The 25,661-nt window shown below is 41.2% G+C and overlaps 1 protein-coding gene across 1 annotated transcript; it reads right to left on the bottom strand.

The window, feature by feature from the left end:
* On the bottom strand, window positions 1-25,661 carry LOC149023616 (carbamoyl phosphate synthase arginine-specific large chain, chloroplastic-like). Its single transcript, XM_089144165.1, has 3 exons — window positions 23,992-25,661; window positions 3,858-4,550; window positions 1-2,325 (listed from the first exon to the last, which is right to left on the bottom strand). The coding sequence occupies exons 1-3, from the start codon at window positions 25,342-25,344 to the stop codon at window positions 775-777; spliced, it is 3,597 nt and encodes a 1,198-aa protein (XP_089000291.1). The 5' UTR covers window positions 25,345-25,661; the 3' UTR covers window positions 1-774.

The following is a 25,661-nucleotide window of genomic DNA, read 5'->3' on the forward strand; positions in this document are numbered from 1 at the left end:
ATAATGGGTGTATAATGTCTGTTTTGGTAAAAAAAAAAATAATAATACAAAATTCCAAAAGGCAACTTGAGAGAAAAATATCCACCCATCATTGAGAATGCAAAAGTGCTTCTTTCGTTTAAAAAGAAAAAAATAATAAAGAATGCTTCGACAAGAGCAAAACACTTCCAACTCCACACAAACATGAGATTTCCAGCATCAGTCATCAAGGGGTCTTTGATTTTGGATCAGAAGTCTTAACACACACTGCTGTAATCAGTAAAAATGCAAAGGTTCTTCTGATGTTAACGTTTGAGACCAGCCTGCATTATCAGGGTTAGTTGCCAAAGGATGCACTACACTTGATATGGAGCAATGGAGCTGCTCGAAGCACACACAGCCCCTCGCTTCCCCCACTCCAACCCCAATAGTAGTTATTTCAGCTACCTGTGTATACAAGCCACTGGTTTCAGGGTTTCAACACTCCATGGGATAATCCATCTGCAACATAATAAATCAACATCTCTAGCATTGAGCTTATTAGAACCTGACATCTTCGTGTCTATTGATATAATCCATATTGTTAGTGGATGAGTAAATAACTAACTCTATTATACATTGCAGACTAACATATTCTGCAAAACTGAGAATTATTGCTCAACTCAAAGTGAAGAAAAGAAGAGCACTAAACAGACTAAATAAATAGTTTATTAACCTCTCCTGAAGGACAACTTAAGAAAAAACAGGAAAAGTAGAAAGGATGCAAAAATGCTTACAGAAAATTAAAAGCATGTATCAAAGAGAGGAAGAAGCAGGCTGTAAGTTGTGCTGACTCTCTGGTTTTGCCTGGATGTTAAAGAAGTCCTGGAGGGCAATCATCTTGACTGTGCTGTTTTTCAAACTCTGTATTGCTTCCACACTTGCCAATGCTCCGGCTACTGTAGTGATGATAGGAACCTTAAATGCAAGTGCCATTCTCCTCAAATGTTGACCATCAGTCTGATCAGGTGCTTCACCAGAACTTGTGATCACCATCAACTGTATCTGTCCATTAGCAATCATATCACCGGCATGTGGCCGCCCCTCGTGCATCTTCAGCACCCGCTCCACAGTTATGCCTTCCAATTCAAGCACATGCGCCGTCCCAGAAGTACAGACAATCCTGAAACCAAGCCCTGAGAATGCCCTTGCCAACATGGCAAGGTGCGGCTTTGTCAAATCATTTAGGCTAAGGAACACAGTGCCAGAGACCGGCAGCTTTTGTCCTGCAGCAATCTGAGCCTTGGCAAATGCAATAGGGTAATTAAAGTCTATGCCCATGACCTCACCGGTACTACGCATCTCTGGGCCAAGCAGTATGTCACAGCCCTGGAACTTCTCAAATGGAAGCACGGCTTCCTTGACTGAAACGTGACCTGGGATCACCTCCTTTGTGAACCCAATTTCATGAAGTGACTTCCCTGACATGACAAGGGAGGCATACTTGGCCAAGGGGTGCCCAATTGCTTTGGAAACAAATGGAACTGTCCGAGAAGCACGTGGGTTGGCCTCAAGTAAGAAAACCTCTCCAGACACCGAAATTGCATACTGGCAGTTCATGAGCCCACACACATTCAGCCTTTTTGCCAGTTTAGTCGTCCACAACCTTATCTTGTCCAGGCAAGAAGAGGGGATTGTCTTTGTAGGAATTAAACAGGCTGAGTCCCCAGAATGGACACCAGCCTGTTCAATGTGCTCCATGATTCCACCAATGACCACATTGCCATGTGAGTCAGTGAGTGAGTCAACATCAATCTCAATAGCATCCGACAGGTACTTGTCAATCAGGACAGGACGCTCAGGATCCACCTCAACAGCATTCTTCAGGTAGGTCAGAAGCTTGTCATCATTATACACAATTTCCATTGCCCGCCCACCCAACACATATGATGGCCTTACAACAATAGGGAAGCCTATTTCCGAGGCTATAACCAGAGCATCAGTTTCACTCTTGGCAATCCCACCTTTTGGCTGTTCAATCTCCAGCTCCTTCAGAATCAAATTGAATCTCTCTCTGTCCTCAGCTGCATCAATGGAATCAGGCGATGTCCCCCATATTCTGATCTGTCCAGCTCCACTGGCAGCCAAAGGCTTGCGCTCATCCAAGTAGTGCTGAATTGGCATTGCCAGCTTGAGGGGTGTCTGACCTCCAAACTGCACAATTATACCATCAGGTTGTTCCAAATCAATGATGTTTAATACATCTTCAACAGTCAGTGGCTCAAAGTAGAGCCGATCACTTGTGTCATAATCTGTTGACACTGTTTCAGGATTAGAGTTCATCATAATTGTCTCATATCCAGCTTCCTGAAAAGACAATCACAGAACTTCATTAAATAACAACAGTCATTTAGGTCCCTACTAAATAATTAACATAAGTAATGACAGGAGCGTTGGAATATCAGCTTGGCAATTGGCACTATGAAAAATGTCAACCGCACTAGAATCAAAATGACTTAAAAAGTCGAATAGGACAAAAAAAATATCTCTGTGAATAACTTTAGTAATATCAGCGTAGAAAGTGAGGCGGTGAAAGTTGATGATAAGGAGTTAAAAAGTGAAAATTTTAGGATGTTGGTTCAACCATAAGTGTAGGAGAATCAGATAATGATGGCAATGATGATGCACAAAAAATTCAAATGCATTGGATGAAGTGAAGGTTGCATATGGAGTGCTGTGTGATTGACATATTTCCTCCAAGGTATAGGGCAGTAACATGACCAGCCATGATAAATGGAGAATGTTGCACAAAGAAGATTGAAGAAACTTGCATAAATATAGTGTAGCCAAATGAGAAGATTGAGATGGAAGAGAAGCAAGACTAGAAAAGATAAATTAAGTAATGACAACTTAGAGTTAATTCAGGAGTTGCTTTGATACTGATAAGTTGCAAGAAAGTTGTTTCAGGTGGCATGCCCATACGGCATACACAATGGATTCTTGCAAATGCTCCAATATGAAGAGATGATTTGCTTCAGATTTAATTAACCAAAAGAGCCCAAGGTAGGCCTAAAATTACTCTACGACAGGTGACAAGGAAAAGTACACATGGCCTTGGCTTATTACTAATTTATTACTAAGTAGTAACAAATATGGCTTTATGTAAAGATGATTGAAAAAAGGACACATGTAGCTGATCCCATTTAGTTGGAAGGCTGAGTTGAGTTGAGTTGAGTTGAGTATATAGGTCTATATTGTGCACATATGTAGCAGCGTTGCACACACCACCAACTGTTTGAGGTGGGCATAATACTCACCATAACAGTTGAGCCCAAACACCCTAGGCAATCAGCCAGCTAGAAAGGTTTCAACATCAGGTAATAAAAACTGATGGGTGGCCATACAGTTCAACTTAACACAATTTTTCTGTATCCTAGCTAAATGGAGCTGGCTGCATGGACTTTGTCTCTTCATTAACCCCTATTTGGAGAAACACTTCTTCTCGACCCTATTTCATGTATGCTTGCCATTTTTCCCAGCCCTTTGCAACAATGTTTCTAGCTACGAAAAACCACACAGCATCTACTGTTTAATTACATATATATTGCACAGAGGATGAGTCGATGTACATACTTCACATGGATAAAGACATCGGACAAAAAAGTCTCTTTCTTACACGACATTAATGCCATAACTAGTAAACTTAAAAACATCCAAAAGCTCTTCATATTCGGATGACAAGTAATAGCTCCATTATTTTTGAATTTCAATGATAGATGACATTAAGCATTTGACATGTATTATAAGGAGAGGATCATAAGGTAAATGGAACAAAAACACCAAGAAATTTTGAACATCATAAAAGCCAAAAAAAAAAAAAAACCAACCAACCAACCAACCTGGAGGGCAAAGGAAGCATGGCAGCAGCAGTAGTCAAACTCAATACCTTGGCCTATCCGGTTTGGTCCTCCACCCAAAATCAACACTTTTTTACTCTTTGTGGGACTTGATTCACACTCATGATCATATGATGAATACATGTATGGAGTGTTAGCCTCAAACTCAGCAGCACAGGTATCTACCCGCTTATATGCTGGAGTTACCCCAAGTGAAATCCGCTTTGACCGGACATCCTTCTCAGTAGATTTGGTAGCAAAAGCGATCTGCTCATCACTGAAGCCTCTCCTCTTCACTTCGTAGAAATCATCCTTTGTCAATTGAGACAGGTTCTGTGCCAAAAGGAATTGCTCTACATCGACCAACTCTTTCAGTTGATTGAGAAACCACTTGTCCACATGGCTCAGTTCACGAATCTCATCAACCTTCATCCCTTTCTTCATTGCCACATAAATTGTATGAATGCGATCGGGGTTTGGGACTCGAAGGCTGTACTTCAACTGGTCCCAATCCCAGTTCAGTTGCTTGATTTGGGCACAACCCCAGCCAGAGTAGCCTAACTCCAGTGATCTAACTGCTTTCTGGAAGGATTCTTGGAATGTGCGTCCCAGTGCCATGGCTTCGCCAACTGACTTCATTTGGGTTGTCAGTATCGGCTGAGAGCCTGGGAACTTCTCGAACGCAAACCTAGGAATCTGCATGTTCCATAGAAATAAGATAGATATATGTACAATAAATTAATAAATAAATAAATAAGAACTACGAAAAAGTTAACTTTGTAGGAATGATCTGCCAAAAGTAAAGTAATATCAAGGATAAAAGACATCAAAATGATAGAGATAACAAATACTATAAGGATTCAAGGTTGGCAAGAAATGCATACTTCAAATCAGATTATTAAATATCAAGAGTTTTGAGACATTCACCAAATGATATGGGACTAAAGGCTTCAATTCCTATGGCCATGCATCACAGTACTGGACTAAAGCTTATGCAAGTGCTTTGAGGATGGATGTTATATGAATACTGCGCAACCCACAACCGAATTTCACAAACTGGTGGAATGAAGCCACAAAGTTCAATAATATAACTCTATCCGTGTATGATACTTCTTAGATTGAAGGAATTTATAACATGAAACAATTCAATTATTTGACATGATGCCACAATTGACATACTAGCTTTTTTCACTTCTGATGCAGCAGGTGGTACAGCTGTACAAACCTTTCACAACAATTTTGTATTACATCACCCCAATCCTTGGTCCAAAAAAAGAAGGAAGCATCCATAGCCCATCACTATAAGCTAAGATTGTAATATTTTCCATCAAATGTCCAAATGGCTTAATCTAACACATAGAAGGCCCATTCAATTGCTTATCATCAGGAATCATCTGGCTAATTTACAAATGATGTGAATCAGATACCAAAATATAGGCATAGTAGACACCCACAGTTGGTTGAGTACTTACCCAACAAGTAAGGGTGTTTATGTAATAGTGTTCTTTCCACTTTATTATACATAAAGAGGGCTTGAGATCACACTAATCAATTCAAGCCATTATATCAATATTGTGTCTCAACATGGCATTAGAGCCTAAGTTCGATTAGGGAAGAGAAAGAAGAAAAAAAAGGAAAAAAGCAAAAATCTCTCTCTTTAGCTGACGAAGACCTCGCCGAAACCATCCGCTGCAACCTCATCTGCTTCAGCAACTGCTCTACAATTCTCCTCCTATCGCCCACACTCGAACCCAGTCCTAGAAGCCATGGCAGTCATCACAGAAACCTATCGCCCATAATCGAACCCATCTCTGCCCTTCTCTTCCTTCCGTCTTCTTCTTCTGGGTTTTTCCCCTTTCTTCTTCTTCTTCTAAAACGCATCACCATCGCCCACACTCAACCCATCTCTCAACCCATCTCTGCCCTTCTCTTCCTTCCGCCTTCTTCTTATGGCTTTTTTTCTTCTTCTGCAACGAGAGCTCCTCAACACTTATCAACCCTTGAATTAACATGGGCCAACTTTAACCGAACCATATTTTAGTTTTTTCCCTCCTAACATGTGGTTCTATTAGCGCCCCCCCCCCCCCAAAAAAATACTGATGTTTTAGGGGCTTTGTTTGTAAATTTGAATATTTCCAGGGACCTAATCGTAAATTTGCATACCTTCAGGGACCTAATTGTAAATTCGCATATTTTTAGGGACGTAGTTGTAAATTTGCATACTTTTAGGGACCTAATTGTGAATGTGTATATTTTTGGGACCTATTTGTGAATTTGCATATTTTTAGGGACTTATTTGCAAATTCACATTTTCCAGGGGCTTATTTGTAATTTCCCATAATTCCATTGATTAAAAAACACCATGGTGTTCCTTATATGCACCTTTCGAATCCTATCATTCCCTAGATTTGTTTGGGTGGTTTGGCTATTACATTCTACGACGTTTCAATTGTTTTGAAAGGGTGAAGAGGGAAGAACTGTAGACAATTTTTAAATATTGCAATTGCCGATGGTACTACTGCTCCCACTGGCTCTGAACATTACCCCACTCTTCATCCTCTTTCAGTAATTTTTTATGGAACAAATTATTTGATCTAATCTCGATCTGCATACCTAACTATTGCCCGAAGAGGACTTGTTGGACACATTACAAGCGCCACTATCAAACCTACCACCACAAGTGTTTCACAGGATAAATGGATCTTGAATGACTCTCTTATTACGTCATTCCTTTTGAATTTCATGCATCCAAATATTGCCCGTGGACACCTATTACTTGATACTACAACCCAAATCTAGAAGACTACAACTGAAACATATGGACAATTGGGGAATGATGCACAGGTTTATAAACTACTGAAGAAGCTTCATGAGACTACCCAAAAGGAACTGACCGTGGCCCAATATTATGTTGAGTTGCGATCTCTTTGGCAGGAGTTGAATCATTATGGAGATTATCACCCCCACCAATCCAAATGATGTAGCTACTTATAGGAAGCACGTTGACAAGATTCAGTATATGACTTCTTGGCAGGTTTCAATGTGGAGTACGATCAGATCAGAGTGCAAATATTAAGTCGTTCTCCCTTTCCTACACTAAAACAGTCTTATGCCCTTGTTCAGTGTGAGGAAAGCCGTCGATTAGTCATGCTTCATGCTCCTATTGTAGAGAAGTCAACCTTACAGTCTATTAGCACTAAATCTGATTCGGCTAAGGAGATTGTCCATTGGAGCACTGTCACAAACCATATCATACCAAGGCCAATTGTTGGAAGCTCCATGGGAAACCTACTGATTTTGAACAAAAAAAGGCATAAAGAAGGGGAAAACTAAAGGCTCATCTTTTTTAGACGGTTTCCACAACACCCTCTGCAAACATTGGTTTTTCACAGGAGGAGTTAGCTACTTTGTGACGCATTCTGCAATCTTCTACTACCGGTACAACCTTCTACTACTACTTCCTCCACTACCCATACCAACTCCTACCTCGCTACTTCAGGTAAAACTTTTACAGGCTTCCATGTTTCTTCACTTTCTGCTCCCTAGGTCATTGATACAGGAGCCACAGATCATATGATAGGTTCATCCTCCTTTTTCTTACATTATGCTCCAACTTCCGGTAAAGATAAAGTTTGAATTGTTGATGGCTCCTATTCTTCCATTGCTTGAAAAGGGACCATTTAGCATTCTCCATCACTTTTTTTGTCTGAAGTTTTATACGTTCCCTCTTTCTCTACTAACTTGCTCTCTATCAATAGTCTTACTCAATGACTTAAATTGTAAAGTGATTTTTTTCCCATCTTATTATGTCTTCCAGGATTTGGTAACAGGGAAGGAGATTGGACGTGATAAACTAGACAATTGACTTTATCTGTTGAAGCCAATTGGAGGATCTACTTCTACTCTGACTGCATCTTCTAATCAGGTTCTTTCGGTAATATCAAACATTCATCAGTGGCACTATAGGCTAAGTCACCCCCCTTTAGGAACTCTTAAGAAAGTATTCCCTAATTTAGTTTCTTCTTGTAAAACGGATGAATTTTTGTGTGAAGCCTGCATTTTTGCAAAGCAGACTTGTTCCAATTATTTACCTTCTCTTCATAATAGAAAATCTATTCATTTTGGACTAATTCATACTAATGTATGGGGCCCTTGCCGTCGGGTGTCTATTATCGGCCATAGGTACTTTGTTACTTTTATTGATTATCACTCTCGTTCTACATAGATTTATCTTTCAAAACAAAAAATTGAGGTTTTTCGATGTTTTCGAGTTTTCATTATATGATTAAAACTCAATTCAATGCCATTATGAAGATCTTTCACAGTGACAATAGCACAGAGTATATTGATGGTGAATTTTAGAGATATCTTTCTAACTCTGGCATAATACACCAGGCCAGTTGTGTTGATACAGCTACCCAAAATGGGTTGACGAAAGGAAGAATCAACATCTTTTAGAAGTAACCCATTCACTTATGATTGCTATGAATGTCCTTGACCAATACTGGAGTGATGCTATACTCAATGCTTCTTACCTTATGAATAGAATGCCCAGTAGGATACTTGGTTTTAAATGTCCTAATGAGCTTATCTAAATAGCTTCTTCTTTTGTTATTCCCCCAAAGGTTTTTTGATGTGTGTGATACCAGAATCACAGCCCACCAAAGTAAGCTAGCTCCCGGCGGCCTACGTTGCATTTTTTTGGGGCATTCTGCTACTCAGTAATGGTACAAATGTTATGATCTTCCTTCCTAGAAAACCATTGTCTCCATAGATATAGAGACCTTGGCTAGTATATCTAAAGACTCTAATTTTCCCCCTCTATTTTCTAAACCATGTGAAGAACCTGGTCAGGGGGAGACCACTCCTTTGAGGCACACTACTGAGGTCTTTCAAAACAAAATTGACCAGAATAAGGAGGTGCAAAATTATCAGAAGAAGAATTACAACCGGCCAAAACAGGTGGAGAAAGGCGACACGTTACCACTCCAGTCTCCTACTCCAAAATTAGGTTCTACTGTTCCCCCGAGGTATCTTCTCCTGATCTTCCAATTGCAGTTAGAAAAGGAGTCAGATCGTGTACTTAGCATCTAATAGCTAAATATGTTTCTTATGACTCTTTATCTAACTTTTACCATGCTTCTATATCCTCTCTATCATCTATATCTATTCCTAAAAGTTGGCAGGAAGTCTATGCTGATAAGAGATGGAAGGCAGCTATGGTAGAGGAAATGCAGGCAATGAAGAAAAATGATACTTGGGAGCTAGTTACACTTCCTCCAAGAAAAAAACCCACAGGTTACAAATGGGTGTTTGCGGTTAAACAAAATATGGATGGATCAATCAACAGGTTAAAAGCTAGACTAGTTGCAAAGGGGTTTACCCAGACCTATAGGATTGATTGTCAGGAGACTTTTGCCCCTATTACGAAACTGAACAATGTCAAAGTTCTGTTGTCTGTAGCTATGAACAAAAACTGGAACTTGCATCAACTAGACGTAAAGAATGTCTTCTTACATGGGGAGTTAGAGGAAGAAGTCTACATGGAAATCCATATGGTTTCTCCGATGACATACTGCAGGGAAAGTTTGTTAATTGAAGAGGTCAATTTATGGGTTAAAATAGTCTCCTAGATGGTGGTTTGGACACCTCCTGAAGGCAATGACTTCCACTGGGTAAAAGTAAAGCAATGTTGATCATACACTATTTGTCAAGAAGTCAAATACAAATATCACACTTCTCATTGTTAATGTGGACGATATTATCATCACAGGGAATGATGGTAAAGAAATTCAAAGTTTAAAGGACTTTTTTAATAGAGAGTTTGAGATTACAGATCTAGGGAAATTACAATACTTCTTAGGGATTGAGGTGGCTCGATCGAAGAAGGGTAAATTCCTATCCCAAAGAAAATATGTCCTAGATTTATTATCAAAAATGGGAATGTTGGGGGTGTAAAGCAGTTGATACCCCTATTGAAGCTAGAGCTAAACTTAAGGAAAAAGAGGGAGAACTAGTGGACAAAGAAAGATACCAAAGGCTGGTAGGAAGCTTATTTACTTGTCCCACACCAAACCAGACATTGCTTATGTCGTGGGGATATTGAGCCAATTCATGCATGATCCATATTTAGCTCATATGAAGGTTGTTACTAGAATACTACAGTATTTGAAGGAAGCTACTGGAAAAGGAATACTTTTGCGACCCACTAATAATCTAAGAGTAAAAGTATACACTCATGCAAACTGGGCTGGATCTCCTGACAGGAAGTCAATTTCAGGTTACTGTACCTTTGTTGGAGGTAATATAGTTACTTGGAGAAGTAAGAAACGGAATGTGGTAGCTTTATTCAGTACCAAAGCTGAAGATAGAAGTATGGTTCGTGGAGTTTGTGAGCTACTATGGTTGAAAGGCTTGCTAGAAGATATTGGAGTCCAAGTTCCAAACCCTATGATGCTATATTGTGACAACAAGGCTGCTATTAGTATTGGCAATAATCATATGCAACATGATCGAACTAAGCACATTGAAATTGATAGGTTTATTATTAAAGGAAAGTTGAAACAAGGGCTCATCTGCATGCCTTTTGTGAGGTCTGGAGACCAAGTGGCAGATATTTTCACTATGGATTTGATGGAAGGAGATTTCCTTCCTAATATAGGCAAGTTGGGAAGTTGGGTATAACTAATATATATGCCTCAACTTGAGGGGGAGTGTTGGTTGAGTACTACTAGGAGTTCAACTTTATTAGAGTTTTTATTCATGTAAATTTCTATTTCTTGTTACCCAAGTAAGGGTGTTTTTGTAATAGTGTTCTTTCCACTTTATTATAAATAGAGGGATTGAGATCACACTGATCAATTCCAGTATACCAAAATTGTGTTTCTCAACACACAGCCATAGGTGATCAGCTCTTTCCATCTAGCATGCTCCCAACAGCTTCAGTGTTAGCAATCTCTAAACAAAAGAGAAATTGACAGAGACAATGTTCTAATTGAATATTCAGCATCAGGAATATTCGAGATAGAAAAGATCACCAATAGTCAACACATCATTCTGGTAAAATTCCGGGCAAAAGGAAGGTTCCTAATCAATTTGGCAATAAAATATTTGGGTCTTAAGTCATGTAGTTTGAGGATACAATCAACCAAACATACAGTGACCAAGATAGATATTTCAAACAATATATTAACAGGAAGATCATCAGCAGGAACAGCTAATTGCCTCATAAATAGTATTGAAGCATAGAGCTTGAAACCATCCTAAACTCACTCTCTGGTAAAAATAATTACAACATGAAGAAACAATTAAAGCTTCCACACTAACAGCTAATTATATTTAAGCCAGCTAAAAGAAATGGCAGAATTACCCATTAGTGATTCCTTAACAAATACATACTTTAGTAAACCTAATGCGCAATCTCCGAGGTCCTTAGTTCAGTATAAGATATAGAAGAATTACCCATTAATAATTGCTCAATAAATCCATTGTTCAGTATAACTAATGCACAATCTCAGAAGTTGATGGGGACATCACACCACGCCCGCCCACCACTCATTACTACCAGAGGCGGAGGCGATGGATCGTTTCTATGTGTCTCGGCTACTAAAAAGATCATCTGGGCCCCTAGGACTGTGGTCCACACCACATTTTTTTAGTAGTATTATGGGGACATTTTTTGTAAGGGTAATTCAGGGTTTTCTTTTCATATCTCAGAGTCAAAAGATTTATTTCATTTACTTTATGTTATTGGGTTATTTTAGGAAGTTTATTTTCTTTAAATATGTAACCACCAAGGGGATGATTATGATGAATTAGAAAAAGAAAAACCAATGGCAGCTTGAAGATTTCCGCCAGTCTTTCTCCTCTCCTTCATGTGGAGCCTTCTTCCTCCTCTCCATAAGCTTTCTTCCCTCCTTATTTCGCACCACAAAAATCCCCTTCCTTTCCTGTTCAAAGATTTACTGTTTGTTACCTCAAAGAAGCCTTATTTTCTTACCTGGGAATTTTTCTGTTCTCTCAAGGATCTCACAACAGGTAAAATTTCTTCTATCCTCACCACTTCTTTTGCTTCTGAAAATTATGTTTTCGCCTCTCCTATGAGAACCAGCAAGTTTTTCTTGCATAATTTCCCCTCTGCCTTCTCCTTTTCTTCTCTCTTTTTCTCTCTATCACAACCTAACGACCACTCTGCTGTTCCCTACAGAAAGTTTTTTTTTTCTGCCTTCTTTCTTCTTCTACCTCACTTCTGTTAAGCTTCTTTGCTTCCTACCTCTGCCAACAGCCCCTCTTTGCTGCAAAACTATTATTTAAGGCTGCTAGTTCTGGCCTGTTATTAGCCCCTGTTTGGTGATTGGTTATATGCTAGTTGGTGTTGTAAGTCATAAGTTGAGTTCAGTAAGGAGTTTGAATCCAGTTGGGAGTTTGGTCTATTGGAGAGTCTTTATTGTTTGTTTATGTTTTTAGTCTCACATGGGTGAAAATTATACTTGCTCATTCATAACTATTATTATAAATAAAGCCCAGCTATGTCACACAGGACGTAAGTCAGGATTCTCTCAAGATTTCAACATGGTATCAGAGCCATGTCAAATCTAGGGCACCAAAACTTCATCGCAGATTCCAGGTACGCCAGAAAAATTAAGAAAAAGCTTTCGCCTCTGAATCTCCACACCTACCAACAGCTCTTCACCACCCATAACAGCCATCGCCTAAGCCTTTAACACCATTCCAACCTAAACCGGACCACCAACTACCCTTCCCACACTAAGCAATTTGACCCTAGGAGTCTCGTTGCATCATCTGCGCCTCTTTTTTGATGCAGCGACTCTCCTAGGATGATTAACGCTCCTCTTAAGAAAAGAAAAATATCTCTCAATTGTCTCCCTTCTTCTTCCTCTTACCTGCAATAGTTGCTAGAAGGGTTAAGGGTTTTTATGATTCAAAAGTCCCTCTAGAACCTATCGCTAGACCTAACCAGATGTTTTGAATGTTCCTAAACCCATCGATGTCTCTAAAGGGTGTTTCTAGGACCATCGCAAGCTTCCTTCCATGATCATAATTTTTTTCTTCTCTGAAAACCCTTTTTTTTTCCTACTTTGAGGTGAATTGTGGTTCTGAGATTTCACAAGGAGTTGTTTTGTAACTTTGAATAGTTCTAGGGGGTATTTTTGCAAATTTAAATAGTTACACGGATTTTTTTTGCAATTTTGAATCTTATCAACGAGTCTTTTGTAAATTCAGATAGTTCCAGGGAGCCGCTTGTAGATTCGGATAGCTCCAAGGAATTGTTTGCAATTTTGCGTAGTTCCAACTTCCAAGGGTTGTTTGTAAATTTTAATACTTTCATGGAGCTGTTTGTAAAATTTGAGTGTTTTTTTGTTTCTTCGATGGCTAATTTCACATCTCCGTTGTCTGGTACATCTGAAGAGTCTCCTATGTCTTCTATTCATAGGGATTGTGAGCTTCCTCCACTTCAAATGACCACCTTGAACTCAATGGGTCAAATTATCTTAGATGGACTCGTTCAATTTCCCTTATTGCTAGTGCTCGTGGTCATAATGGCCATCTTGATGAGACTTCTACCAAACCTTCCAAACTTGGTCCGCAACTTTCCAAGTGGTACATAGATGAATGCTTGGTCATATGTTTTCTCATCAACTCCATTGAATAAAGCATAGCAGACAGTAATCTCCTTTTTCCTAACACGGTAATTATTTGGAAAGTTGTTAAGGATACATACTCCAGAGTAAGCAATGATGCACAGTGGTTTGAAATTAGACAGAATATCACTCAGTTGCAGCAGAAGGACCTTACTCTTTCTCAATACTATAACACTCTTCGGGGATATTACCAAACTTTAGATTTCTATGGGAAGTTTACACCGAAGAATGTTGAAGATGCTATTGCTTATCAACGATGGGAAGACAAACAGAGAGTTCATGAATTTTTTGCAGGATTGAATTTAGCATTTGATCAAATTTGCGCACAAATCCTTTCTAAAGAACCTTTCCCTTCTCTGCCTCAAGCCTATGTCATAGTAGATACAGAGGATAGTCGACGGATAGCTATAGTACATACACATACTCCTTATAGGTCAGGATTAGCTGCTGGTTTTGGTAACTCTTGACCTCCTATGAAGTGAGAGTATTGTGGGAAGGAACGTCATACAAAGGATAAATGTTGGAAATTACATGGATGTCCAACCAATTCTCGTGGAGTAAAGAGTGGCAGTAGGGGCAGCAATCAAGTATTTGCAAATCCGGCTATTCTAGACATACAGAGTACTCTAGCGCCTACTTTCGTGGACGAGATATATAATCTTTTTCATCAACTGATGACCAAACTTGATGGATCCTCTTCCGATTTGACTCCCAGTGCAAGTGTTGCATCTGTTGTTGCCTGTACCTCTGGTTCCCAGCCTCCTACAGGTATTTTCGGTTGTCACAGTGTCAATTCTATTTATCCCTTCTGGATAATTGACTCTGAGGCAACCGACCACATGACAAGCTCATCTTTGTTATTCCACACTTATTCTTCTATTTCACCTGTTCAAAATGTTCGAACAGCTAATGGATCTTTATCTCCTATTTCTTGAAAGGGCTCCATCATCTGTTCACCTAACCTCACCCTTTCTTCTGTTTTGCATGTTCCTAAATTCTCAACTAATTTATTGTCCATTAGTAGCCTAACCCGTGATATGAACTATAAAATAACATTCTTTCCATCCCACTGTGTTTTTCAGGACCTGGAGACAGGGGCATACGATTGTCGGTATAATCAGAAGGAGGGGCTCAACCTATTGGATAGTTCTTGTTCTCCATTTATTCTTCTATAGTTTCTGCATCATCTTCTCCTGCATTAGTGTCTTTATTAAAATGGCATAATTGTCTTGGCCACATTCCTTTGTCAGTTTTGTCTAGACTCTTTCCTGACGTGGTTAAAAAGTGTCACTTGAATGATTTTTGTTGTGAGCTTATATTTTAGCCAAGCAAACAAGACATATTTATCCCATTTCATATAATAGAAGTAAAGTTCATTTATGTTATTCACTCTGATGTCTAGGGTCCTTCTCGGACTATGTCTTTACCTAGTCATCGTTGGTTTGTTACATTCATTGATTGTTGCACCCGCACTACTTGGGTTTATCTCTTGCATCAAAAAAATGATGTGTTCTCCTATTTCCAAAATTTCCACAATATGGTTAAGACCTAATTTGGGGCAGTAATAAAAATCCTTAGGACAGAAATGAGACTGAATATTCGGGTTGCAACTTTCCCTCTTACTATTCTAATCATGGGATTATCCATCAAACCAGTTGTGTTGATACACCTCAAAATGGAGTTGCAGAGCAAAAAAATAAGCATCTCTTAAAGGTGGCACGGTCCCTTATGTTTACTATGCACATTGACACGGTCCAATTTATCATAGGCCCAATGGTATAGTATTAATGGGCCACACATGGGCTAGCCCAACTTAGAAATGATACTAATGGGCTACATTTAGCCCACATTCCAGAAAGGAGGGAGATTCTAAAGGAATCTACATCTAAAAAATATCTTGTATCTAGAAATGTCCTTAGAAATATCTAGATCCACTAGAGTGTTCCTAACCATTAGATTATAGACACTTGTACAAAATCATAACCATTCATTGTATCCTACCTCACCTATAAATAGGGGAGGGACTCATTTGTACAAAGCATCAAGTAAGTAAGCAATACAAGTTCTCTCAAGGTTCTCTTTGAAGCTCCAAGCTTTCTTCTACTCTCTCTAGTTTGATTTTAGGCTGACTTAGTGCAAGCAAGTGCTAAGTGCCAGCACGGTTGGCTTAGTCTAGAACTAAGGCCGTGACATTTGTGGTATCAGAGCCTCGGCTAGGTGTGTCAAGCGTGTGGGAAGACACGATGACGAGTGAGTCCAAAATGTTCAATGGTGCACAAGAGGAGCTAAACCGTGGGAGGGAGACCCACACCACCAAGGATAAGCGCAAGGGCAAGGAGAAGTCTGTTGAAGTTGGTGCTACTATGGAGCCACGTCTAACATGGGTAGAGTTGGTGATGGCCGAGGCAAGGAAACGCCTCGACGTTGGGGAGCAAAGGACCGAGGAGCTCGATGGCCGGATGGACGAGCTCAAGGAGTTCCTATTGGGTGCTCTCAACACCATGGAGCACAAACAACAACAACAGCTTGATGCTCTTCAAACCCAAGTGGTGGAAAGGATCCCCGCGGTGGAAGCTCGTGTGCATAAGTTGAGTAGAGAGGTAGCAATGTGCAGGAGAACCACAACTGGTGGGAATGTGTGGCGTGAAGCACCAATGGTGGAGGTGTCAAAGCCTAAGGCATTTGAGGGAACAAGAGATGCTCGGGAGGTTGACAACTTCTTATGGCAAATGGAGCAATATTTTGAGGCTACGTCGATGGAGGACGAATCTACCAAGATCAAAACCGTGCAACTCTATGGTGGAGACGAAGGTACAACGACATGCAAAGAGGTACGTGCACCATAGACACATGGGAAGACTTCAAGAAGGAGCTTAAGAAGCAATTTTATTCGGAGAATGTTGCATTCTTGGCTCGAAAGAGCATCAAAAGACTAAAGCACATGGGGTCGATTCGGGACTACGTGAAGGAGTTCTCGACGCTCATGTTGGAGGTCCCAAGTATGACCGAAGAAGAACTTCTCTTCGACTTCATGGATGGGCTCCAAAATTGGGCCTCGCAAGAGCTACAACATCAAGGCGTGCAAGATCTTGCGACGGCTATAGCGGCAACGGAGTCCTTGATAGAGTTTAGAAGGGACGAGTTCAAGGCCAAGAAGAGCAATAATGGCAAAGGTGAGGGAGAGAAGAGGTCAAAGACTGACCACACAAGGGAAGGCACAAACAAGTTCTCTTCGAACAAGGAGGGTGGCAAACAAGAAAAGAAGAATAAATTCCAGCCCAAAGACAAGTGCTTCCTTTGTGATGGACCACATTGGGCTAGGGATTGTCCAAAACGAAAGGCCCTAAGTGCACTACTCGAAGATAATGGTGAAGAGGAGGCGCACGTGGGATCGTTGCGGCAGCTTGGTGCCATCAAGGCCAAGGAGGACAAAGCCCCTACATCGCCAAAGGGGTTGATGTACGTGGAGGCGCGCATCAACGACAAGATGGCAAGGGCCATGGTTGATATGGGGGCAACACGCAACTTTGTCTCAAAGGAGGAGGCAAAGCGTTTGGGGCTCAAAATGAGCAAGGAAAGAGGGAGCCTTAAAGCCGTCAACTCGAAGGCACACCCTATCGAGGGAGTTGCCAATGGACTCGAGATGACAATTGGGGCATGGAAAGGCACCGTGGACTTGTCCGTCATGACAATGGACGATTTCGAATTGGTGCTTGGCATGGAATTCATGAGACGGGGTCAAGGTCGTACCCATGCCATTCATAAGCAAGGTGTGCATCATGGAGGAAGGAGCACCATGTATGGTCCTGACGGTACAAGGGACAAAGGAGGGGCCGAAACTTTTTTTCGGCTATGCACTGGAGAAGGGAGTCAAAAAGGGGCAAGTCACCTATTTGGCAGCACTCTTGGAAGGCAAGGAGGATGTCCCCAAGGCGGCCATACCAAGGGAGATCGAGACAACTCTAAAAGAGTTCAAGGATTTGATGCCCCTGGAGCTACCCAAAAGACTACCACCAATGAGGGAGGTGGATCATACAATCGAGTAGGAGCCGGGTGCAAAACCACCAGCAATGGCACCTTATAAGATGTCCCCACCGGAGTTGGAGGAACTAAGGAAGCAACTCAAGGAGCTATTGGATGCAGGCTACATCCGACCGTCAAAGGCACCATATGGCGCACCAGTGTTGTTCCAACGAAAGTATGACGAGTCGTTGAGGCTATGCATCGACTATAGGGCACTCAACAAGGTAATTATCAAAAACAAATATCCCATTCCTTTGATTGAAGATCTCTTTGATAGGCTTGGCGGTGCAAAATACTTCAGCAAGTTAGACTTGCGGTCCCGGTATTACCAAGTCTGCATCGCGGAGGGTGACGAACCGAAGACTACTTGTGTGACTCGATATGGGGCATACGAGTTCTTAGTAATGCCCTCTGGCCTCACCAATGCACCAGCCACATTTTGCACCCTCATGAACAAGATATTCCACCCTTACCTCGACAAGTTCGTGGTCGTGTACTTGGATGACATCGTCATCTATGGTAACACATTGGAGGAACATACACATCTAAGGTTGGTTCTTCAAACCCTAAAGGAGAACCAACTATATGTGAAGAAGGAGAAGTGCGCATTCGCACAAGAAGAGGTGATGTTCCTAGGGCATAAGGTAGGGGGTAGAACGTTGAGAATGGATGGGAGCAAGGTGAAAGCAATTCAGGAATGGGAGGCACCTACTAAGGTTGGCGAGTTGAGGTCTTTTCTAGGCCTTATAAACTACTACCGGAGGTTCATTGCGGGATACTCCAAGAGGGCAGCTCCACTCACGGATCTACTAAAGAAGAACAAGGTGTGGGAGTGGTCCGACACTTGTCAAGACGCCTTTGATGATTTAAAGAAGGCGGTGATGGAAGAACCGGTGCTTGCCTTGCTGGACTATGGCAAACCGTTCGAGGTACATACAGATGCGTCCGACTTTGCAATTGGAGGGGTGTTAATGCAAGAAAGACACCCTATTGCATATGAGAGTCGCAAGCTCAACAAGACGGACCGGCGTTATTCAGTGCACGAGAAGGAGATGACCGCTGTGGTGCATTGCCTAAGGACATGGCGACACTACTTGTTGGGATCGAGGTTCGTGGTAAAGACGGATAATGTGGCTACGAGTTACTTCCAAACCCAAAAGAAGTTGAGTCCGAAGCAAGCTAAGTGGCTAGATTTCCTAGCGGAATTTGACTTCACCTTTGAATATAAACCCGGGAAAGCGAACAAGGTGGCCGACGCGCCAAGTCAAAAGGCGGAGTTGGCATCTCTTAGCCAACCGGAAGGAGAATTGTTGAGCCTTATCAAGGGAGGGTACGAGCATGACCCAATGGCTAAGGGCTTGCTCACCCTAGCCAAGGAAAGCAAAACAAGGCGGTTTTGGCAAGAGGATGGTGTTCTCTATGCCAAGAAGAAGAGGATCTTTGTTCCTAAGTGGAACAACCAAAGGAAGAACCTTATCCGTAAATGCCACGACACCAAGTGGGTTGGTCATCCAGGGCAAAAACGCACTTGTGCATTGTTGGAAGCAGCTTACTATTGGCCTAAAATGAGGGATGATGTTGAGGCTTATGTGAGGACTTGTCTTGTGTGCCAACAAGACAAGGTGGAACAACATCCACCACGGGGTTTGTTGGAACCATTGCCTACACCAAGTCGTGCTTGGGAGAGTGTCTCTATGGACTTCATAATCGCTCTTCCTAAGTCTGAAGGATGTGGGTCAACCATGGTGGTGGTAGATTGGCTATCCAAATATGGCATGTTTGTGGCAGCGCCAAGGGATTGCACAGGGGAAGAAGCAGCTAGGCTATTCCTAAAGAATGTGGTCAAGTATTGGGGGGTGCCACAATCAATCATCAGCGATCGTGACCCTCGCTTCACCGGGAGGTTTTGGGCGGAATTGTTCAAGTTGTTGGGCACATCATTGCGGTACTCAACAAGCTTCCATCCCCAAACGGATGGACAGACTGAACGTGTCAACAACTTACTAGAGCTATACTTGAGGCACTTTGTGAGTGCCAACCAGCGAGATTGGGCCAAGTTGCTTGATGTGGCTCAGTTTTCATACAATCTCCAAAGAAGCGAGGCCACCAACCAAAGCCCATTTGAGATTGCCACGAGGCACAACCGTTAACACCACACACTATAGTGACGGGTTATACGGGAAAGAGCCCCTCAGCTTACAAGTTCGCCAGGGAGTGGCAAAAAAGGTTGGATGTGGCTAAGTCATACTTAGACAAAGCCACAAAGAAAATGAAGAAGTGGGCCGACAAAGATAGACGACCTGCAAACTTCGAAACAAAGGACATGGTCATGGTGAAGTTACTACCCCAACAATTCAAGTCCTTGCGAAAGGTACACAGAGGACCGTCGGTATGAAGGCCCGTTCAAAATCATGAAGAAGGTGGGTAAGGTTTCCTACCAACTAAAACTCCCACCAAAACTCAAGATCCAACATGTCTTTCATGCAAGCATGTTAAAGCCTTACCAAAGAGATGCGGAGGATCTTAGTCGTGGGACTTCTACAAGGGCACCTACGAGCATAACGATATCCTATGACAAGGAGGCAGAACATGTAATGGTGGATTGAGTAAAGCGCAAACTCGGGTGCCTCCGAGTCGAGAGTATTTGGTGAAGTGAAAGGGATTGCCCAAGAGCGAAGCAAGTTGGGAACCAGAAAACATATTGTGGCAGTTCCAAAAACATATAAGGAGGTTCCACGATGAAAACACAACGAGGACGTCGACGGAATAGGTGGGGGAGAATGACACGGTCCAATTTATCATAGACCCAATGGTATAATATTAATGGGCCACACATGGGCTAGCCCAACTTATAAATGATACTAATGGGCTACACTTAGTCCACATTCTAGAAAGGAGGGAGATTCTAGAGGAATCTACATCTAAAAAATATCTTGTATCTAGAAATGTCCCTAGAAATATCTAGATCCATTAGAGTTTTCCTAACCATTAGATTATAGACATTTGTACAAAATCATAACCATTCATTGTATCCTACCTCACCTATAAATAGGGGAGGAACTCATTTGTACAAAGCATCAAGTAAGTAAGCAATACAAGTTCTCTCAAGGTTCTTTGAAGCTCCAAGCTTTCTTCTACTCTCTCTAGTTTGGTTTTAGGCTGACTTAGAGCAAGCAAGTGCTAAGTGCCGACACGGTTGGCTTAGTCTAGAACTAAGGCCGTGACAATGTGCCACCTCGATTCTAGGATGATGTGGTTCAAATTTCCACCTATCTCATTGATAGGATGCCTTCATGTGTCTTAGATCAGCATTCTCCTCTTAAAGTTCTCCTTAGGTACAACCAATTTTACTGTCCCCCTAAGGTCTTTGGATGTGTTGCATTTATTCGCAACCATCATAGTCGTGGTAAGCTTGATCCCAGAGGGTTACAGTGAATATTCTTGGGCTATCCTAGATCTCATTGATTTTTTGTGTCTATGGATGTTTTTCAGGAAAAGGTTCCCTTTTTTTCTCCTCTTCTTCAGAGGGAATCTTAGTGAAAAAGCTCTAGTGTTCCCTAAGATTCCTTCTAAAGCTCCTACTATTGAGTCTCCTTTGGCATATTTCCGATTGGAAGATGGAGTGAATGGACAGGAACAGCTGGTGGATGATGTGCAGGGGTCTAGACCTTCACTAAAGACCTACCAAAGGAAGCAGAAGCCCTCCTCTGAGCCACGGCAATTGGAAGCACTAGATCCTAGTCCTTAGTGAGTCTATCTCTGATCTTAATTTTCCCATTGCATTAAGAAAACAACCACGTACTTCCACCAAACACCCTATTTCTAACCATGTATCATATCATTCTCTATCCTTAAAATTCCAAAGCTTTATTTCATCTTTGTCTTCCACCTCTATCCCTAATTCATGGCAAGACGCAGTGTCTCACTTAGACTAGAAGAAAGCTAAGGATGAGAAAATGCAAGCCCTGGGAAAAAATAATACATGGGATCTGGTATCCTTGCCTGCAAGGAAGAAGACTATTGGATGCAAATGGGTGTTTGTAATAAAACACAAAGCAGATGGGACCATTAAGAGATATAAAGCAAGACTGGTAGCCAAAGGCTTTACTCAAACCAATTGCATTGACTGCCAAGAGACATTTGCTCCTGTTGCTAAGATGAATATTCTTCGGGTTGTGGTCTCATGTGTAGTAAACCAAGGGTGGAGTCTTTAACAATTAGATGTAAAGAATGCTTTCCTACACGGAGAGTTGAAGGAATAAGTATATATGGATGTGCCCCCTAGTTATTCTAGTTCAGAGACCCATAGGAAGGTGTACAGATTAAAGAGAACTCTATATGGTCTAAAGCAATCTTCTGGGGCATGGTTTGGAAGATTTCACAAGGCAATGATCTCCTATGGCTACAAGCATAGTGATTTAGACCACACCCTGTTTATCAAGCGGGATAAATCTCATACCACAGTACTCCTTGTATATGTGGATGATATTGTCAATTTGTCATCACAAGAAACAATGAAGAGGAAATTATAGTCTTGAAGACATTCTTGGGGACAGAGTTTGAGATAAAAGATATAGGCAAACTCAGGTACTTTCTCGGGTTAGAGTTGGCCTACTCTGCTAATAATGTCTCACTCTCTTAGAGAAAGTACACCTTGGATCTATTAGAAGAGACTGAAATGCTAAGGTGTAGACCTACAGAGACCCCAGTGGAGCCTAATCAGCACTTGAAAGCTAAGGAAGGAGGACCAGTTAACAAAACCAACTACCAAAAATTAGTTGGGAAATTGATTTATTTTTTACATACTAGGCCAGATATCACCTTTGTAGTCAGCCTTGTAAATCAGTTAATGCATGATCCTTATTATTCACATCTTAATGCAGTATATCGTATCTTGAGGTATTTGAAGGCATCTCCATGGGAAGGTATTTTAATTATTCTCAAGGACATCTTAGAATTGAAGCATACACTAATACAGATTGGGCTGGATGTCCGAATGACAAGAAGTCTACCTCTGACTATTGTATTTATGCGGGAGGTAACTTGGTGTCCTGGAAGAGCAAAAAACAGGCTGTAGTGGCTCGATCAAGTGCTGAAGCAGAGTTTACAGCCTTAGCTCAAGGTATTTGTGAAGTGTTATGGTTGAAGGGTCTTCTTGAAGAACTTGGAGCACATTTGGAAAAACCTATAAGGCTGTTTCTAACAGCAAATCAGCCATAAGCATCACCCATAATCTAGTTCAGCATGATGGACCAAACATATGGAAATTGATAGGCAAAAAAGTTGAGTCTGGTCTAGTTCAGATTTCTTTTGTTACCTCTAACAATCAGCGGTTGCTGATATATTCACAAAAAAAAATTGTGTCAAGTTATTTAGTAGTATTGTTGGCAAATTGGGCATGATAGATATCTATGCACCAACTTGAGGGGGAGTTTTATAAGTCATAAGTTGAGTTTAGTTAGGAGTTTGAGTCCAATTGGGAGTTTGGTTTATTAGAGTCTTTATTGTATATGTTTTTAGTCCCACATCAAGGAACATTGTACTTGCTCATTCATAACTACTATTATAAACAAAGCCCTTTTATGTCACATAGGACATAAGTTAGGATTCTCTCAAGATTTCAACAGTTGAGTTGGGATTAGATTTCATAAATTGAATCTATTACTTATTCCTTCATTGAATGAAAGGCCAATTTTATTCCATCATTGAATGAAAGGCCAATTTTATGAACTACTGCTGTGTTTTCCTGTTACTTTGAATGCAATGCCCTATCCCCCTAGCCTAGTTTTGTTGATTGAATGAATAGTTTTAATTTGTTCTTCCATAAGCCCCTAAGTTTTATCTTGCATGTTATTTATATTTTTCTTTGCTGAATTTTTAATTCCATATAGTTCTCTAAGTGTGAAATCACTTGTGTGCTGTGCAAACCCATCCCCTCATCCCTTATAGTGTCTTAGTTGGCTTAGGATCCCGTTTCTTGTAGAATACCACAGTTTCTAGGGTTGTCCTACATCAGAAGTTCTTAGGAGTAGATGCACAGTTGTCAAGCCACTCCAACTAAGAAACAACCAGCAAATCCCGCATAGTGTAATCCCTTCCAGTTACAAGATTAGTTAGATGAACGAAAACCTAAAATAAAAATAATTATTAAATAAGTGAACTCTGATTTCAACTAAACAACCCAAAACATCAAATCAGTTCTCCTTAAGACCTCAATTTGGTCCACAAACTCCCAGAATTTGCACTTCTTATTTTTAAAAATTACTTAGCATACTTTTCTTATTGTTTCCTCTGCCATAACAAATCAGATTGTCAATATGCTGGCTAGAAATCTAGCTTGAAAGGTTGCATGTTTGAATCAACTAAACAACCACAAAATGTGACAGAAAATGGATATTGTAATGATACATATAAAAGTGAAAAGATAATAGAACAGGAAAAGTATAACTTGCCTTTGTCACTACATAATCAATTGAAGGTTCAAAACTAGCTGGTGTTTTCCTGGTGATGTCATTAGGAATCTGATCCAATGTGTAGCCAACAGATAATTTTGCCGCCATCTTTGCTATTGGAAACCCAGTAGCCTTGGATGCCAGAGCCGATGACCTTGAAACTCTAGGATTCATTTCGATCACCATCACCTCTCCATCTTTCGGATTTACTGCAAATTGTACATTTGAACCCCCACATTCAACTCCAATCTCCCTAATGATCGCAACCGAGTAATCCCTAAGACGTTGATACTCCTTATCCGTCAGAGTCTGAGCAGGGGCCACCGTGATGGAGTCCCCAGTATGAACACCCATTGGATCAATGTTTTCAATGGAACAAATAATAACTACATTGTCCGCCAAGTCTCTCATAACCTCGAGTTCATATTCTTTCCATCCCAGTAGAGATTTCTCCACCAGAACCTGAGATGTCACACTGGCAGAAAGCCCAGACTTACATATTGATTCAAACTCCTCCTTGTTGTAAGCAATTCCACCTCCAGAACCACCCAATGTAAATGCAGGCCGAATGATCAAAGGAAACTCGCCAATAGATTTGGCAATCTCAATACATTCATCCAGAGTAGTACCAATCCCAGAAGGAGGCGTTTTGATTCCAATGTTCTTCATTGCTTGCTTAAACAAATCTCTGTCCTCTGCTTTCTTTATGGCATCAAATTTCGCTCCAATCAGCTCCACACCATACCTTTCAAGAGCCCCATTTTCAGCCAAAGCAACGGCAAGGTTAAGAGCCGTCTGTCCACCCATGGTGGGCAACAGAGCGTCAGGCCTCTCTTTCTCAAGCACCTGTTCGACGAGCTCAGGTGTCATTGGAGTGATGTAGGTTTTGTCAGCCAAGTCAGGATCTGTCATAATGGTTGCAGGGTTCGAGTTTATGAGAACCACTTCGTATCCTTCTTCTTTGAGAGCCTTGCAAGCCTGGGTTCCTGAGTAATCAAATTCACATGCTTGGCCGATTACAATAGGTCCTGCACCCAGAATCATTATCTTCTTGATATCAGTTCTCTTCCCAGACGACGACGCCCCACAGGACGAACCATTAGCCGAGTCGCCGCCGCTGGTCACTGACGAACCATGCTCGCAACGCACGGTGGACTTCGCAGAGTGAGATAGCTGTCGTCGCACTTGTTGTTGGAGTTTTAACGAAGCTGCATTGTTCTTCTTCCCCGTCTTCTTCGAGTACACAAGCAATGGAACGCCGGTGGAATTCGCAAAGCTTGATTTTGCAAACGCCAATGGTGAAGAAACCAACCTCGATGATAGGCTCTCACAGTGATTCATGCAAAGACCCATGTCTGTGTCTCTGTGCGTGAATGGACGAGATGGGATTTCGAGCTTCGAAATGGACGAGGGTTAGGGTTTTAGGTTCTGACAAGTTACAAGATCAAATAGAATCACAAAGAGTTACAGAGAACCGAATGTGGTGAGGATGACTGTAGCACTGTGGTTACACTTACACATATTTTCTAGGGTTTAAAAGATCTCCATTGCCTTCCAAGACGAATTTTCAAAACTTTCTACACGCATTTTCACGTTTTTTCTCCAACAGTAAGCCTGCGTTTGTTTGCGAAGGTGGTGTCGGAAAAAATGCGTGGAAAAAAAAAAACATG

This window comes from Hakea prostrata, chromosome 2 (assembly GCF_041222555.1).
Source record: "Hakea prostrata isolate BN-2017 chromosome 2, UWA_Hpros_2, whole genome shotgun sequence".
Classification (NCBI taxonomy): Eukaryota; Viridiplantae; Streptophyta; class Magnoliopsida; order Proteales; family Proteaceae; genus Hakea; species Hakea prostrata.